Below are 19,813 nucleotides of genomic sequence, written 5' to 3' on the forward strand. Positions count from 1 at the left end.
AAAGCATTGCATGGTCAATTTCTGGAAAAAATAAAAGATAAAGTGGACAGTGAAAAAACTTGGTTATGGTTAACAACAGGTACATTAAAGAAAGAAACAGAGTCACTAATCCTGGCTGCGCAAGAACAAGCTATCCGAACAAATGCCATTAAGGCCAAAATTGAAAAATCCTCTGATGATGCCAAATGCAGACTCTGCAAAGAAGTTGATGAAACTGTTGACCACATACTCAACTGCTGTAAAAAAAATCATGCAAACTGATTATAAATTGCGGCACAATTCAGTAGCACAAATGATCCACTGGAATTTGTGCAAAAAATATAATATTAAAACAACAACAAACTGGTGGGAACATAAGCCTAAAAAAGTCACCGAAAATCAGATGGTCAAGATCCTATGGGATTTTTATATACAAACAGACAAAAGACTGGTGCATAACACACCAAACATCACACTGGTTGAGAAAAATAAGGCTACAATCATAGACATCGCAATACCAGGTGATAGCAGGGTCGATGAGAAGGAACATGAAAAAATCGCGAAATACCAGGACCTAAAAATTGAAATTCAACTATTATTGCACAAACCAGCAGTGGTAATTCCAGTGGTAATCGGCACACTGGGTGCTATTCCAAAACCACTGGAATTACATTTAAAACAGTTAAAACTTGACAAAATCACCATCAGTCAAATGCAAAAAGCTGCACTGCTTGGATCCGCATGTATATTACAAAAATACGTTACGACGTCCTAGGCCCCTGGGTGGGGCCTGACTAGTAATCAATGCCAAATCCGGCAAAACAACTGGCCGCTGTGATACAATTGTATAATAATAATAATAATAATATATTTATCCTGGGTGAAGGTACATGAAGATATGCCCCGCTTCTTGGTGATATGATTAGGAATATGGTTGGGGTTGAAATGGGAAAGGTTGGTTTAGCATGGTAATGCTGTTTCTGCTGAAAAGTTTTGCAGCACAAAGGCCCATCCAGGAACTGATTTAATTAATTAGGAAAAGCTCAGTAGTATGGCAGAACTGGAAAATCCATAGTGTGTCCTTCTTTAATGAGATCCAGTTAGCTGTTCTCCTTGTTGGTTTTCTCTCAAGGGTAAGACATCCCTGTGATTCCCTTTTGAGGTGGACATGCAGATGAACTTAATCATAGTGCAACCGACCTCTTTGTGAAGGTGTTCCTGAACTGACAAGTGAATCATTTCACTATTGATTGATTTGATTATGTGCCATTCAATCAACATAGACAGACTTCCCAAGATGATTTGTTCCCAACCTGGCCGTCCAGGACTCCCAACAGTGTACCCATTGTCACTGTAGTCATGTCTTCTACCTTGCTGTTGGTTTTCCTCTTTTACTCGTTCTTTCCAGATTTCCCAGCATTATGGACTTTTTAAAGCCAAGTCTTTGCATGACATATCCAAAATATGTTAATTTGAGCCTGGTTATTTGTACCTCAAGTGAATGCTTGGGACTGATTTATTATATGATACATGAGTTTGTTTCTTGACTGTCCATGATATTTGCAGTTCAAAAGCTGTTTCTATTTTGTTTCTTCAGAGTCCAACTTTTGTTTCCATGGAGTTTACAGAAAAAACCATTCTGATCTTTGTAGGTATAGAGATGTCACAACATCTGAATATTTTTTCCAAGCCTTTCATTGCTGTCCTGCCAAGTGTTGTTGTGTATTTCTTGACTGCTGGTTAATTGTCAGTTCTAAGAAGAAGCTACCCATCAATTTTCTTTGTCAGTTCCCAGAATGGTTTGGTTGTATTTTTACATGTAATTGTAATCTCATTTCTTGACTGTGACTTTCTGTTCTGTGTATATGTTTGCATCAGATGTAGAGAGTTATAGAGGTGACTTTGAAGGAGTGATGCAGAAAGTTACAAAAAGAAACATTTGTTAAGCATGAGAAATAGGGAAAACATTTGAAAGAAACTCGTACTGGCTATACCCTAATCAAGTGGTATAAAAAAGGGAAGAAAAGAAAACATAAGGAGGCTTTCAAGATTCTTTTACTATAGCCTACACCAATAAAGAATAATTACAATCAAACTTGTGAAGTCTATTTCCTAACCTGGCCTGCTTTGAAGAGATAACACAAGAACAATAAGGTGCTCTAGAATTCCCATTTTCCTAAGGACATTTCATAACTTGACATGGTTGATACAATTTAAAGACATTTCTATCAAGAAAGCATATATTGACCTTGGTGTTCTCAATTGCCCATTGTGAATAAATAATAATATATCTTGTTTTAAAGCCAGTTTGAACATCTGGTGTATCCCATTTCAGGTTGGGCTCTGATTTACATTGGATGTTTCTAATATTATTTTGCTAGTGTGTGGAATTAATATATTATGTGATAATTTTCATGGTCTGTTAATTTTCCTTTCTTTGGAATTGACATGTAGACTCACCTCTTCTAATTTGTTGGCCACTGGGTCATTTTCCAGATTTACTGCCATGGTTTGGTTAGAACTCTCCTCATCCCTTTGTAGAGTTTCTATCAGAGTAGCTAACTTGACAATGTCTAGAGTGCTGATCTAACCTCTTTTTCTTATCTATCTTAGATAACTTCATACAATACAGCATTCTAATGTACTTTTCCATTTTTCTTTGACAGTTATTATTTATCCATTGATATCCTTTAGGATACCAATTTGAGACTGGAAACTATTCAGTTTAGAGATCTTTTGAAAAGCTGTACTTGTTGATATGTCTATAGATATTACATACAGATTAAAATACAGATATTTTAATGTCTCTTCTAGCAGCTTTCTGAAATTGTTAAGTTTCTCCTTGGAACCTTTTCCCTTGTTGGCTTTGGATTCTCTTTTCCTCTTAGTAATTTCTATGATTGTTCTGAATCCAGTCTGCTTTCTTTCATTTCTTAGTTTTTGTCAGTATTCACATTCTTCCTTAAAATCTATTTGATTTCATTTCATAATTACAGAGGTTCCATCTCAGTAAATCCAGGACTCCAAAGAGATTCCTGCCTGAATATGGTGGGTATATGTTTGAATTCATATAGAAACTGGTAGATTTATTCTTCTATTTTAGCTTGACTTGGAATTTGTGCATGAGCGAATTGTGATCTGTTCCACAGAAAGTCCCTGGCCATATCTTTGCTTCTGTATCTGAGTCTTCCACTTCCATATACAGTTAATTTGATTTCCTTGAGTCCCTATCTAATGACTATTTATGTGGACATTATTTTTAATATACAGCCATTAAACATCTTATTTAGATGCATTCAATTATTTAAATGTAACTTGTTTAATATAATTACGAAGCTCAGAACTGAGTTTGTTAGGGAGAGAAAAGAATTGGAGAAGAATGGCTGAAGGTGAAATATTTTTTTCTTTGAGTCAAGCTCAACTGCTAGTAACTCGTGTGTAGTTTTCTTAGCAACAACAAGCTCCTATTTTCTCATTTCAGAATTTGGATTTTTACTTCCCAATCCAGGATTTTTCTAGTAGCTTACAATTCAATAATTAAACTCCTGGTGGGCCCCTCACTCCTTGGGGGGCACAGGACGCCCGGTAGAGGGTCCTGCCGAAGGGGCGGCACTGCAGGGATCCCCTGAGTCGGTGGCTGCCGGGGGGCCCCCCGCATCGCCCTAGGCACCGGGAAGCATCATGGGGAGGCGCTCCAGCGCCTTTGTGAGGAGGCTGTTGGAAGAATGAGCAATCCGAAGGACACGGTTGCTGTGCGGTGAGGCGGAAACTTCTCCCCATTCCCCTACTTACTCTTAAAGAAACTGCCAGCTATACTTAAATCTGTTTTCAACTTGATTTGGAGAAGCGCGGCTGGAGGGAGGGGGATTTTCCCCCCCTCAGACAGGCGGCTGTAAACTGTTTCTGCTCTCAGCCCTGGTGGAGGAGGAGGGAGAGAGCCAACCAATGATTCCACGCTCCTAGCAAGGGCTAATTTTGGATCATAACCCTACAAATGGAATGATGATCTGAAAACTTTTGGAACTTTGAAAACTTTCTGTTATGCCTCTTAACCCCGAAACTGGCAGGGCAAGATGGCACACTTCCGTTGTCTTTATAAACAGTGAAAACTGACTCCACCTACAGAACTTCAGGCTTCCTGTCTTTGTCTCCGTGCGACTCAGATAAATCTCTTGCTGGTTTGAACTCCCTGGATTAAGGATTTATCTCTCTAACACCAGAAATTGTGACCAGAAAAATCTCCTTCTGCCTGGACCTTTAGTCTCTCGAACTCTCTTGGCAGTTTCCCCCCCCCCCCCCCGACTGATCTCTCTCTGTATTGACTTTGAACTCTTTATTGCTCATACAATGCCACCTAAAAAACCACCCCCAGGAAAGCCGGGCTTTGCTTCCTCTGCCCCAACATCTGCAACATCCAGTCCCAGTACACAATCAACGATAACATCTCTGATGCAGCCTAAAACTACTGAGACAGACCTTGAACAAATGTTTCAAAAAATTTTAAAGGGACAAGAGGAGATAAAAAGTCAACTGAGGCAGATGAAAGAAGAGCTTAAAGAGAACCAGAACCAAATTCACAGAGACTGGATCTTTTGGAGGGGGGGACGGCTGAGATGAGGGGAGAGATGGAAGGGGTGCAGAGGGGGAACAAAGAACTTGAGACCCACCAGATGAAAACAGAATTTGAAAGAATGTCTTTTTTTCTTAGATTTCAAAATGTGGTTGAGACAGATGATGAAGATTTAAGGGACATTATGACAAACATCTTAGCTGAATACATCCAGAAAGAGAAGCAACAGATGGGGTGGGAATTGGACCTGGTTTATAGAGTAAATTCAGCATATGCTAGAACACACAATGTACCCAGGGAAGTACACATTAAGTTTCTTAGAAAGACTACAAGAGATGAAATTCTGAGTGCACAAAGGGGGCAAGTTTTGAAATACCAAGATAGAAAGATAACCATTCTGAAGCAGATCCCCAAGAGAGTGAGGGAGAAAAGAAAAAATTATTCGCAGTTAGCGAAGAAACTTTACCAGAAGGGGGTGTGGTTCAGATGGCTGATGCCTGAAGGTATGCTAATATTCTGAGAGGATACAAGAGTTAGAATTAACACAACCATAGAGGCTCAGGCCTTTATGGAAAAAAACAAAGCATTCCTAGATAAACCAGATGATCTTACAACAGACATACAGGACACGGGAGGGGCCGGAGCCCTGCTGGTGGGGAGAGAAGGGGCAACACCAAGGAAACTCAGATCACAAAAATGAACAAGAAAATTTGCTTGACATAAATTGATTGAAACTACTATATGAATTTATATGCTGACTAAATATTGTTATTTTGTACTGAATTTTGTTTAAACTCACGCCAGTCCGGCTTCCGACCCGGGCACAGCACAGAGACAGCCTTGGTTGCGTTGGTTGATGATCTCTGGAGGGCCAGAGATAGAGGTTGTTCCTCTATCCTGGTCCTATTAGACCTCTCGGCGGCTTTTGATACCATCGACCATGGTATCCTATTGTGCCGGTTGGAGGGGATAGGAGTCGGAGTTACCGTTTTGCGGTGGTTCGGCTCCTACCTCTCCGACCGGAGGCAATGTGTGTTGACAGGGGGACAGAGGTCAACCCCGAGGCCACTCACTTGTGGAGTGCCATAGGGGTCGGTCCTCTCGCCTCTCCTGTTCAACACATATGTGAAGCCGCTGGGTGAGATCATCTGTGGTTTTGGGGTTGAGTATCACCTCTACGCTGATGATACTCAGCTGTATATTTCAACCCCAAACCACCCCAACGAGGCTGTCGAAGTGATGTCCCGGTGCCTGGAAGCCGTCAGGGTCTGGATGGGGGACAACAGACTTAAACTCAACCCCTCCAAGACCGAGTGGCTGTGGCTACCGGCACCTCGGTTCAGCCAGCTGATTCCATCGCTGGCCATAGGGGGCAAACAATTGCCCCCTGTGGAACGGGCGCGCAATTTGGGCGTCCTCCTTGATGCCCGGCTGTCAATGGATGACCATGTGGCAGCCATGGCGAGGGGGGCGTTCCACCAGGTTCGCCTGGTGCGCCAATTGCGCCCCCTACTGGACCGGGATGCCCTACGCACGGTCACTCATGCGCTGGTGACGTCCCGCCTGGATTACTGCAACGCTCTCTACATGGGGCTGCCCTTGGGACGCGCCCGGAGACTGCAGTTAGTTCAGAACGCAGCCGCGCGGGCTGTGATGGGGAGTACGAGGTACTCCCACGTAACACCTCTCCTGCGCGAGCTGCACTGGCTACCTGTGGTTTTTCGGGTGCGTTTCAAGGTGCTAATTACCATCTTTAAAGCTCTCCATGGCACGGGACCTAGTTACTTGCGGGATCGCATCCTCCCACATACATCCCTGCGGCCAATTCGCTCACACAGGGAGGGACTTCTCCTGGTGCCGTCCACTAGGCAATGCCAACGGGCGACACCAAGGAGTAGGGCCTTCTCTGTGATGGGCCCAACCCTCTGGAATGACCTCCCCCCCGACATTAGAACCACTTCTGACCTCCGCTCCTTCCGGCAAAAATTGAAGACTCACCTGTTCTGATTAGCAGGCCTGGCATAATTACAACTGTCCCTCCTGGCAAATGTATTATTATCTGGTTATCTTAGGGATTTTTTAATTTGTTGTGTCTGTTTTAGGGATTTAAAATTTATATTTATATTAGCTTTGTACAGTTCTTTTAATTGCATTTTAACCTCCTCCAAACTGTACATATTTAATTTTTTATTGTATTTTGTGATATTCTCTATGGACTGTACACCGCCCCGAGTCCCTTCTGGGAGAGGGGGCGGTCTAGAAGCACCAAATATAAATAAATAAATAAATAAATAAACGTATACCATGAGTATGGGGGGAGGGGACACCTGCCGCATATTGCAACTGCCAAAATTTGTAACCTTTCCCAGCACCTTTTTCCTTTTTATTTTTTAAAAACCAATAAAACTTTGTTTAAAAAAAACAATTCAATAATTAAACAATATTGATTAATTAGGTACTGCTAAAAAGTTGAATGGCAATCTACTTCAGCAATTTAATTTTAATCATATCCTTAGAAAATGTAAGAGTGGATGTCAGTATAGATCCCCTCCTTTCCCATTCACATTTGAGGAGAAAATGGAATATATACCTTGGCCTGCAAGGAAAAGAAAATTGCAGTTGGTGTAGTTCCCTGTATTACACAATTGTTGAAGCTTCTAGAGTCCTCTTTCACGTGACTTTGCAAATATTATACATTAGTATAGAATTACTGTTATGCATCTTTAAAAGCAGAATAAGACTCTCATCTCAAGGGAGATTTCCTTGTAAGCTATATTTGCCACCAATCTTCAAAAGATAGAATTATATATATTCTTTTCTTTGTATTTAAACTATTTTGTAATAAACATCTTCAATGTGGAGAGAGAGAGAGAGATCGGGGTTATACCTCATTTTATGCTCAGAAAACAAGCATGGGGCTGGTTATGATTGATACAGATCCCCTCGGGAGCTCTCTAATCATGTGTGAAGTTAAACTAAGATCTCCATGGTCACTGCTCTCCAACCAAAAAACTCCCATAAATGTGGAAGATTGAGTAAGGTGGTGTAAATATTTGTAATACTAAAATTTGTTCTGTATCTTTGCTGGTTAAACATAGTCAACTAACCTGCCATTAAATGCTGACAGGCACCCAAGTATAAGTATAAGTATAATCTTTATTGTCATTGTACTTAAATACAACGAAATTAGTTTTAACCTCACTGTGAAAAATTATAACAGAAACGAAAAAAGAAAGAAAAAGAAAAAAACTAGCGTGTGAATGGAGTGATTGTGGTTGTATTTAAAAGCCTGCCCAAGGATAGAAATTATCTTTAAACCTATTTGTTCGGCTGGCTATACTTTGATGTCTTCTGCCCAATGGTAGAAGTAAAAAGAGACACTGACCAGGTGTGAATCATCTTTGAGTATCTTCCTTACTCTGCTAAAGCAGCGAGATCTGGTGATGTCATCCAGTGGTGTCAGAGGGCAACCAATGGTTTCTCGTGCCGAATTGATCATTCTCTGTAGTGCCTTCCTGTTCGCAGCTGTTAAACCAGCATACCATACTGTAATGCAATATGTGAGGACATTTTCTATAGTGGACCGATAGAAAGAGGTAAATCATTTTGGAAAATAGTGATGGGAGAAGAATCTTCTCCAGATTCCTTGGTTATATTTCCACGTACTGCTAAAACTTAACCATGTTACAGTTGTTGGTCCTTTTGCTGATGTGAGTTTTCATGTCCATTCTCGAATTGCTCAGTATCCCCCTTTCTACCTTTCTTGACCTCCCCTCATTCCTGAAAGCTGTGTATTGTTTCCAGGGTTTGTGATCTTGGCACAGTTTTTAGGACATGTCCCTTCTATCTTCTTTCTGTTGCCCCCCCCCCAACTACTTTCAGTGGGATTGGTATACTTTCAGAGTAGCCTGTTTGCTTTGCTCAGATTAATTTATCTGGTGAAAACCAGTTTACATTGTTTCCAAGGAAAAGTTCACAGTTACGTCACAACAATTTCAGACAAGTTGGGATATCAATGGCGCTGAGAAGAAGATTGAGCCCATGTTAAAATGCAACTTGGGGACAAAATAAGTCATTTGTGTACATTCGTCTGAGCAGGAACTACAGTTCAAATATATTGGAGCTGTTTATTTCTAAAATTGGTTAATCTGTCATAAAATGTCAGCAACATCCTTTGCCGTATAAAGCTAAGTTCTGCAATTTAGAAGAATCTGCTCACTTTGCATAATGTATAGATTGAATTATCACATGTAATTGATTCTTTTATCAGGACTATCTTGTACCCTCAAGATATATTGAAATACAGCTTTCATTATCATGAACCAGCAAGGCTAGGACCCATGCTGACTAGAAACTATGCATAACAATTTGACTTCCTCTAATTGGGAAACAGTATATTTTAGTTTACTCATACTTTAAGTAATAGAGAATTCTAGGCAGGAATAATGAGGGGGGAACTTACAGCACCTTAATTTTAAGAGTCATTCATTAAGCATTATTGATAATGGCAGAAATGCTTGTTTCAGGAAAACAAGAAGAAAGAGATACTAAAAAGTGCAAAGACCTGGAAGAACAAAGAAGACAGCACAAATATATAATAATAATAATAATAATAATAATAATAATAATAATAATAATAATAATAATAATAATAATAATAATAATAATAATAATAATAATAATAATAATAATAATAATAATAATAATTTATTTGTTAGCCGCAACCCTCTCCCGAAGGACTCGGGGCGGCGTACAATAAAAACAAATAAAATACAGATATGGACAAACATACACAGGAACAAAGACATATACGTGTACGTATATACATGCATAAAGAAAGCCCATTGCTCAAGTTTTGAAACATATATTGGGCAATATTCAAATATTTAGAACAGAGATCCACCCGTTTAGTCTTGCCTCAGTAAACAAACCTTTATTTTGATTTTTTTAATTGCATGTCTGTTTGAAGTCAGAGACAGTCCCTTGAATGAGGGATTTTATCTGCAGAGCATTGCAAGCCATTCTTGCAGGCTTTCCTTAGAGCAAGTAGGTTCGAAACATAAGGGGGGGAAAAAGACAGGCTTACAACTGTGCTGTATTTCTAAGGTGTCCCAATTGCTTCCAAAATTCTGTACAGTTTTGATGATTTTCCTACCTCCAGTTTCAACTCTGGAAGGAAGGCCTAGTTTGCCATATTTTCCGTGGGAAGCAGAGGGGTAGCGTTCTCCAACTCACAAGTGTGGTTCAAAGATCCCTAGCTTGATAATATTAAGAGAGTTGAAAGGAGTAGCAGCAATTATTAAACTCATTATGCGTACAATTATAGTCATTATACAGTGATTAGTATGGTAGACAGAGATACAGAACATCTTTCTTTCTTGGATGAACTTAAGAGGAAGAAATGTGCCCTATTATTTTAGAGGCATTAGGGACTCAGTAGTTTTGCTGATGAAATGAAGGCTTAAACTAAGCTGCTGGTCCTGTTAACACAAATTATGTCTTGGCATTATCATACAAATTCTCTTTATCTACTATTTTTCTTTCTCACTTGCGAGCACTGTGCTGTACAATACAATTAGAGATAGCTCTAATAATTTTATTTGTCCTTCTCTCTAGTGTTTTGTCTCTAGTTAAGCATACCTTGGAATTCTACATAAACCAAATGATTTAAAAGGAAAGAGAGTTAAGATAAATGTACTTTATAACCTTATACTGTAGTGCAGTGGTTCCCAAACTTTTTCAGTCCACCGCCCCCTTGGTGCTACAAACTGATCCTCAGTGCCCCCCACCCAGTGGTGGAATTCAATTTTTTTTACTACTGGTTCTATGGGCGTGGCTTTGTGGGCGTGGCTGGGGGTCATGTGACTGGGCGGTTTGCATGACGGAAGGAAGATAGTAACAGTAAAATTCAAAACTAACAATTAATTGCACATTTATTCAAAATCCAATTTAAAAACCTACTTAGTTAATGTTAATTCAACAAAATTGTTGAAGATTATCCAGTGATACCAGTCTTATAGTCATTTATCAAGAACCTTAGTAACTAGTAACTTAGTAAACTTAGTAAAATTTAGTAACTACTTCACTGTTCAGTAAATTCTTAATGTGATGGATAGGCTTGATGAAGTGAATGTCTTTTCAAAGGAAGTGGCAATTAGCTATTTCCCAAACTGTAGGCAGAACTCCAGGATGTGGGACCCGGAGGATCACCGTTTTTAAAAACCTGGTTACAGGCGGAGGAAGAGCTCAAGACCCTGATCCTCTCTTTGTCTGCACAAGCCACAGGGGGAACTTGTGGTACCCAAAACTAGAACCCCTGATTTCTAGATTTAAACCTTAAATATTGAAATGGCCAATTTCTTCCCGACTTCCAATGAAACCATTCCATTTACTGTCACGCAAATCTCCCTTGCGGGTATGACGGATTCCTTCCCCCCCATGTATTTCCCCCCCCGCCTCCTCAGCTTCCCTGCTGTATTTATAATTGGCAAGGCACTCTTCTCTCTGGGGCCAGGGAGCAGCCCGAGCACCGGCGGCAGGAAGGGCAGCGGCAGAAAAATCTGGGCCAGAGGTTTTGGGGGAGGCGGGGCAGAGGGAGGAAAGATGTGGTTTTGGAGGAGAATAAAGCTCTGTCGCCATGCAGGAAGGCCTTTGCCATTGCATCACTAGGTCTCCCTGCATCCCCCTTTGCATGCTTGCATTCCCTCAAAACCGGCTTCGCCTCACCTTTGGCCTGCTCCGTGCTTAATGAAACCAGCGGGCTCTGGGCCGAAGCAGCTGGGGGGCGCTGCAGGCTTGACATGTGGTGGGCCAAGGCAGGTGGGTGGGTGGGAGAGAAACAGAGGCTCTAACTGTGGGACGGGTGGCACCCTCCTTCCGCGGTGTTGGCTGGCAAGGGCTGCTGCTCCAGTGCAGGCCGGCAGAGAAAGAAAGGCAGCCCCCTCCTCTGCCTCCTATTGCAAAGAGACTCAGCAGCCCTCCTCTCTCTCTCTCTCTTTCTCTCCCTCCCTCCCTCCCTCCCTCCCTCCTGGACTTAGGAAACCGCCTCTCCGCTCTCCCACTTCCAGGCTGCAAAGCAGACGGGAGGCTGATACGCTCGGGCTTTGGTGCCTCAATTCGCCGAAGGAAGCTCGGCTCCTACGGCAACCCTGGATCGCTTTTTTCAATCCGGGTTTTTAAAAAATAAATAAATCAGGGAGGAGGGGCACAAAATGGAATAGCCAGGCAAAGCCCTTACTTTGTGGGTAAGGATTTCGAGAGGAGCTCCCAAGTGGGAGAAGGAGCCTTGGGAAAGAAACGAGTTGGCTTCTCTGCTTTGCTTTTAAATGCACCCATAGGTATGCGTTTCTCCATTTTCTTCCCTATCGCTGGTATGAGGCTCTCGCTGGAGGCTGGATGGCCTTTCTGGGGCTTGTTATTTACACACAACATACTATATCCCCTTCTATGGCCCTGTCATTCCAAGTAGAATCTTGCGCCCTGCAAGGGGGCCACCTCCAGCACTCCTCTACCACCTTCCTTGCTGCTTAGCGCCCCCCTGCCACCCCCATGCCTCTTAGCGGCCCCCCTGCCACCCTCCTTGCCTCTTAGCACCCCCTAAGTCATCCCACCGCCCCTCAGAGGGCAGTACTGCCCACTTTCGGAACCACTGCTGTAGTGTGACCATGTTTGGTACAGTGGAAATAATACATTTGGCTTCAATTTAATACATACTCATATTTGGTTCTGTTAGATCAGAGTTATCAAACTCATGTCATCACATGACGTATTGGGACTTCCACCCCCTTCACTAAACCGGGTGTGGGCATGGCCAGCGTGTGACATATCTGGTCTGTGAGCCAGGAGTTTGACAACCCTGTGTTAGATGATTGGAATATATAATAGTGAATAATAATAATAATAATAATAATAATAATAATAATAATAATAATAATAATAATAATAATAATAATTTTATTTGATTAGCCGCAACCCTCTCCCGAAGGACTCGGGGCGGCGTACAATCAAAACAGATAAAATACAGATAAAGACAAACATACATACATAAAGAACAGAGACATATACATGTGCATGGAGGAGGTTGACTCATAAGTGAAAGACAATTAAAAACACAATTTAAAATCCCATTAAATAAAATTACTGAATTAAAAAACCCATCAGGAGCGTTATGAAGTTATGGTTGAGCCAGGCCAGCTATTTGGAAAAGGTGGGTCTTGAGCTTGACACGGAAGGAGCGGAGGTCAGTAGTGGTCCTAATATCCGGGGGGAGGTCATTCCACAGGGCTGGGCCCGCCACAGAGAAGGCTCTGCTCCTAGGCGCCGCCCCATGGCACTGTCTGGTGGACGGCACCTGGAGAAGTCCCTCTCTGTGCGAGCGGATGGGTCGTAGGGATGTATGGGGCAGAATACGATCCCGCAGGTAACTAGGTCCTGAGCCATGGAGCGCTTTAAAGATCGTAATCAAGACCTTGAAACGCACCCGATAGACCACAGGAAGCCAGTGCAGCTTGCGCAGGAGAATAAAACGCATCCGCATATTCTTTGGAATATCAATTTATTTCTTCTTTATATATGTATCAATAGGATATTGCAACTACTGGATGAATCTAGGAGTTCAGGTTGCAGTTCTGAACTCAGTTACTGAGTAGAAAATCTCACTGAAAAAAGGGATTTAATTTTTTTAGTGTGTCAATATAGAATTAAGCCATTTATCTCCTAAATTGTGGAATTATGTGAAAAAACACGCAGGAACCTCTTTTTAAAATAATGGTAATAATCATAGGTCAATTATTCAAAGATTCTTTTGATGAATAGAATAGAATAGAATTCGTATTGTCCAAGTGTGATTGGACACATAAGGAATTTGTCTCCAGTGCATAAGCTCTCAGTGTACATACAAACAGCAAGGTGACATCCATAATGGGAAAAGTACATTATACATGATAAATATGATTTAACACATATTCAAAATTCATAATAGCATCTGAAAAAACCCTCTTGTGATGACACTGTATCTTAGACACATTTTCAAAAATTATTGTAGATTTAAAAAAAAATAGTTACAATTATCTCTTTGACAGAGATCTCGGTATTCAGTGAAGCACAGTCTTCCTCTGCTGTTAATTTAAGTGGAATTCAAGATTTGACTCGGAATAAGAACATAGTGAGACCACTTGCTTTGCCTGGACAACTTGTAGGAAACACATTTGCAACAGGTAAATTATATTTTCACTCAAACTCATTGCAATCTAGGATTACTTAGACTCTGGTATGTAAAAGTTATGTGTAAAGTATCACAAAATGTAAATAATTTGCTATAGAATTACCTTCTTGGAACAAAACATATGATAAATACCTCATACTTCACATGTCTTCCTGTTGGTATCCTTCAAATGTTTAATTCTTACCATTCTCAGCTAGATCAATCAATATAAGGGCACAAAGTATATCAGAAAGGCTTCAAATTAGCGAAGACAACTTTTAAAAAATGTTGCACTTAAATCAGGTTTCTGTGATACTTATTACCAACACTAGGATTACCAGATTTAGGTTGCAACAATCTAGTTAACCATTAGGTGACAGCAAAGAATTAAAATTTTCTGTATTTTCTTTGCTGCCACCTAGTGATTGCCATTTTTTTGTAGTTCAAATTTGGTAGCTGCAAACAATACACTATCCTAATGGAATGTTATTTTTTTTACTAAATTCATGTACTTTTTACATATATAATTTGCATTTCATCTAAACAATGTCACCGATTTAAATAGATTTTTCCCTACCTCTGTTCTTCCTCCTTCTTCCCCATTTTATTTTTGTTCAAAAGCTAAGCTGGTAGGTTTAAGAGGTTGTAATTAGTCAAAATTAACCTGTGAGCTTCATTGCAGAACTTGAGTTTGGACTTAATCACTAACCTCATCATTTTACTCTTATCCTTATCCTTAATATTGTAGACTAATTCATTTATTTATTAAATAATAAACCCACTAAAATAAAAGGTTGAAACACTATGTCATCTGTAAAATGCAAGTTTTCTGTATTAGAACTCCAATTGGCAGTTAAAGTTGCCAGAACAGTCCCCTAGCATCTCATTATTTAATACTTTTCTGTAAAGTAAGCCATTAGTTTTATAAAGATTATACCCATAAAATTTATATTCTATTGGTTATTTTTAACTTTTTAGATTTATTGCCATTCCTTCCTCTGGATCACTTTATTTTGTACCATGTTATTATTTATTAGTTTTTATAGTTACAATATCACAATATTATACATTAAGTTCTAATTCAGGATATTTGATCAATTCGAGTTTGAAACATTTTGAAATGATATTAATTCCCAAGGGTCTACCTGAAGCCAGTTAGGGGAACTAAGATGATTAAATATCTTTTTATTTGTGCTGTCAGTAATTTAATTTTAGTATGTCCTGTCTTTCAAAGTTACTAGCTAATTAATTAGAATAATATAGATTCAATATAGTTTTTTTAGAAATAGAAAAATATGCTGGAAACTGAAGTTTGTCAAGACTACTCATTGTACCACATTGTACATTGTAACACATTGTAAAAAAGAATGCCCATATTGAAAAAAAACCCAACTTTTATTATGAAAGACTAAAGAACCAAAATAGTTTTCCAAAATAAGACATGTAAGTAAATTTACTATTCCACAATTTAAAATGCATTTCCTTTAATTTCAGTTAGCTTCCATGTGACTAGAATTCAAACCAACATTCTTCATTTTATTTTTCATAAATTATAGCTGAATAAAAGGCTCATCTTCCATTTTTTTAAACAAAGAAGACAAGCGATTCTGGACATATATTCTTTTTAAAAAAAATTGTGTAGATTGTAGCCTTCCAAATAGCTAAAAAAACAACAACCTGTTCCAACTGTTATTTTTAATAAGACAAAGGGTGAAAATGAATTCCTTGGGGATAATTATAATAATTGTCAACTGTGGAACAGAAAACTTTAGCATGCTACCCAAATATCAAATACTGATCTTGCTTATCTTTGCTTTGCATAATATTCAGAGATATTGTACATAACCTTTGTTGTAGGAAAGTCCAAAAAAAGTTGGGAGCCGTGACATAGCTGCCATATTGTGTTATTTTACCCACCCTGTTAAATCCCCTGCTTTGTTCTTACAGTGTTCTTCTGGTCAATTGCTTGTTTTACAATTGTCTAAAAATATTTGTAGTTTTTTTGTGTTCAGTTCCCCTTTCTCTCCAAACCACTGATGTTACCACCTGGCCCTAATATAGCTGCAGAGAAAAGTAAAAATAACTTCTTGACCTTGTTATTACCTACTTTACTAGCATGACTTCAGCAGTTATAAAGTTTCTGAAAGTCAGAGTTATCAATAAAAATGCTTTATTATATGGGGTAGACATTAAAGCATATAGAAGGTAAATATCCTTTTTGTTATTTATGTTTTCTTTGTGTGTATTAATTCTGCTTAGCTACCTTGACAAGTTCTGGCCCACCCAAGAAACGACACCGAGGATGGTCTCCTGGATCCCCAGCCCCTCCTCCTGGTATAATTGTGCCTGTTCCTGCCATCCGGCCTCTTCCGAGAGCAGGCAAGATTCTGATATATGTGTGTGTTCAGCCAGTGACCTGGTGATATATATCCACCTTAATTAATTAATTAACTTCTGGAATTGATAAGTAGCCTTTGCTACAGCAGCTCAGGTGTACAACAACATCCATCTCCAAATTAGGCTCTACCAGAATCTCCCAATAATTTCATGACCAAATGGTGGATATAAATCCAAGTCTCCCAATTGATGTCTGTACAGATTGTATTTAATTTCATCTCAGTAGATTTATCAATACATGCATATTACGTCAGATAAACTAACATCATTCCGACATGGATCTATATATCATGACAGAAACCTTTATTCTTATGGGTCATAAATTAAACTGATAAATGCAATTTAATGCTGTCTCTACTATACGTAGTCACATCAGCAGTCTTTCTTCCACATGGCCTTTTCCCTATACAACAACTTTATCTAATCCTGTGCATTCCAAATGGGTTGGATGTCATTTGCCTTCATTGTCAATACAGTGAGTTATAGTCCAGCACATCTGAAGGAGAGATATGTAGAGGTCATAGGAAATGGCCTTGAAGGATAGAAAGAAGAGCTGTTACCAAGGCAACAATTATAGGGCTGGGTATCATCCGCAAACTGGTGGTACCCCATGCAAAAGGTCAAAATGAGCTTCTCAAGAGATCTGATGAAGATGTTAAATCACATGGGGTGGGACAGCATAGATCATTGACCTAGTTATTAAACAGACTTCCCCAACATCATCTTATGGAAGCATTCTGACAGGAGGATCATAGTAAAGCACTGCTAACAAAGCCTGATTTTGCCAGATGGCCCAGAAGGACATTGCAGGCACTAGTATAAAAACTACCAGGAAATCCCAGGGATGGTAAACTGGATTGTATTTCCCCCACCTTGCTTTGACCTGGATCATCCATCAAAGTGTTTGCTAGCTGAAATGGGATTACTTTGAAATAAAATGTTAATGGATAACAGTATTCCGTACTAGATATTTTTAAAAATGCAGATATTTCTCCTGGAGAATTACAAACTGTGTATTAAAGCAAAAAATATTTATGTGGCTTTTAAAAAGATGAGTTTTTTCTCTTACTGTGCTTAATTATTGCAAATCTTTAATTCAGCTTTGTAATAACAAGGTTTATACTTTATATGCTTGAAGTAACATCTTTATCTTTAAAACCCTGTATGGTTCCTTTGTGTCTAAAATTTTGATTTTATGGAGATTGTGATTAGGATATGATAAATTAAAATGGAAAAAGTCTGTGAGAATGTTTCACTTTTAATTTGCATGTGATTGTTTATAAGTTAGTATTGAATCTGATTCTTTGTATAGGTAACATTTCAATGGAGTCTTTGTAAGCAGCTTTGTTATAATACCTGGCTTTGAGGAAATTGTATATGCATCATTTCCTCTCTAATTCACCTCCATCAACTACAAATTTAGATTTTTAAAAATATATAACTTCTTTTGGAAGGGTGAGCTAAGGCCAGAGCCTTCATGGTTTTAAAGAATTAAGTATACTTTCCAAAAGAAATGCAGTGTAGTTTGAATTTTATTGTGTTTAATGATTTCTAGAACAAGAATGGTTTTTTAAAAACTGTTAAATTGTTCATAAGGCCAAATCACAGCATGAGCCTTTTTATAATAGATCCGTCCCCTTTCTGTATTTTTATAGAGCCTCTTTTATCTGTCCCAGTTCCGCAATCAATGTTAACTGGCATTTTACAGCCTCAACCCATCCCTGCAGGAGAGACTGTAATAGTTCCTGAAAATCTGCTGATTAACTCTGGAATCAGACCAGTGATTCTAATAGGTAAGATCTCAGATAATCTAGTACAATAATCTACAGTTGTTACTTTCCTGGAGCTTTTTTGTTTTGTTTTGTTACTGTTGTTTATTTTTGGATTAAAATTCTGAAACCTAATATTGTATCCAAAAATGATCTTGGTAGAACTACTTTTCCTTGGAGGAAAAAAAAATATCTTTATGGTCCCAAAGGGATGAAAATGTAATGTGTAATGTACCTGTACTTATACTACATATATTCCACTCTACAGTGTGGCTTGTCATTTGTGCTCTGCTTTCATTCGGTCCTGCCAAGAAATAGTAATCTCATTCATACCTATTGAAGTAGAGTATACATTTTAGTGCTAGGTTTTAACATTTGTATATAAAACAATAAAATAACAGAATTCTATTTCAGTTTCTGAACTTGAGACATTGTCAAGTTACTGGGACAGAAAGGGTCAATATACCTAGAAAAAAAGTCTATGTATAAAATCTGCAATTATTTCAGAAAAAATTTATAGGCAGTATGAAAATCTTTTAGTGATTATTGCTTTAAAAAACTGCATATTGCATGAAGATACAGGTAAAAAGAGCATATAAAACAATTCCCCCTATGACTTTTACATTTGGATTTATGGTAATGAACTAAAATTGAGATTTAGAAGAGATGTTAGTACTACTGATAGTAGAGAAAGCTATTTCTCTACTAATGTTACAACCATTGCTACACTTCTTCTTCATTTTTGTTAGACCTTAAAATGCATAGATGTCTTTGTCATCTAGGTTTATACAAGTAGTCCTCACTGAATAAATTATTTGTTCAACAACAGTTGAAGTTACGGTGGCACTGAACGAGGAGATTTATTACCAATCCTCATAGTTGTGGCTGTCACAGAATCATTGCAATCATCTGATTACAATTTGAGTACTTGGTAACCAGCTCTTGGTCTAAATTATCATTGTTAAGTAATGGTCTTCACATACCACCTAAAAAAGAATTTTCCATATTTTTGTGGGAAAGTGTATCTTTATTCCTTGCTTAACAATAATTTTTATTTCATATCGTTAAAGAAATTGAAAAACAATTCTGCTGTAATTTGAACTTGTCTTTTTCTTTTTTAAAGGTTATGGCACTTTACCTTATTTCTATGGGAATGTTGGAGACATTGTAGTAAGTCCATTGCTAGTGAATTCCTACAAGATTCCTCAGCTGGAAAATAAAGATTTGGATCTTTTTGGTTTAACTGGGAATCAATTATTAAGTGTGGAGAACATGATTATTTTAACAATACAGTATCTTGTCTGGCTAGGTAAGACATTAAAAAGTACATTGCTTTTTGGGGGGGAGGGGTGTACATAGATACTATCTCCTACAAATCAGCAGATAATAAACTTTATTTTTTATAATAAGAGATTAATCTTCGGTGCTCAATTTTCAAAAAAATTATGACAGACGGTTATTCTGCCCTCATTCTAGGAATATTAACATCTTTTTCATTTTTTTCAATTTGGGGCAACTTTAAATTATAACTATCTGCTTTCATTGAGAAAGGCTTAACTGCATGAATGGATAAATTCTACTCTGTAAATATTGGCAAGCAGCTTCTACACAAGATATATTTGCATACAATTCCCATTAAGAAAATAGAAAGGACTTAAAATAAATATGTTTCAGGATAATTTTCTACCTTTTTCAAATTTTGCAGCTTCATTATAGTAAGAACCCAATATGGATTGCTTACTTGTTGCAAATCATTCTGACTCATCGTTGGAATGGCACCAGTGTTCCTTGATGAGTAGATTCCCTCCCCAATATGGCTAATCTGTATTTGTAAAAGCATTAATGGTTGATGTTGGATACTTGAAATGCCCTTGAACTGTATTGTGAAATCTGCAG

At 38.6% G+C, this 19,813-nt stretch overlaps 1 protein-coding gene across 17 annotated transcripts in view; it reads left to right on the forward strand.

Annotated features, from left to right (window-relative positions):
- GREB1L (GREB1 like retinoic acid receptor coactivator) overlaps positions 1-19,813 on the forward strand; it is a 162,925-nt gene that overhangs the window by 100,113 nt on the left and 42,999 nt on the right. For all 17 annotated transcript variants that reach the window (XM_081952993.1, XM_081952982.1, XM_081952983.1 and 14 more), the window contains 4 exons: positions 13,630-13,764; positions 16,011-16,130; positions 17,804-17,941; positions 19,041-19,226. In XM_081952993.1, coding sequence (XP_081809119.1) covers positions 13,630-13,764; positions 16,011-16,130; positions 17,804-17,941; positions 19,041-19,226 — 579 coding nt within the window. The remainder of the gene's footprint in view (positions 1-13,629; positions 13,765-16,010; positions 16,131-17,803; positions 17,942-19,040; positions 19,227-19,813) is intronic.

The sequence above is a fragment of the Natrix helvetica genome, assembly GCF_964273705.1.
Source record: "Natrix helvetica genome assembly, chromosome: 4".
NCBI classification, from domain to species: domain Eukaryota; kingdom Metazoa; phylum Chordata; class Lepidosauria; order Squamata; family Natricidae; genus Natrix; species Natrix helvetica.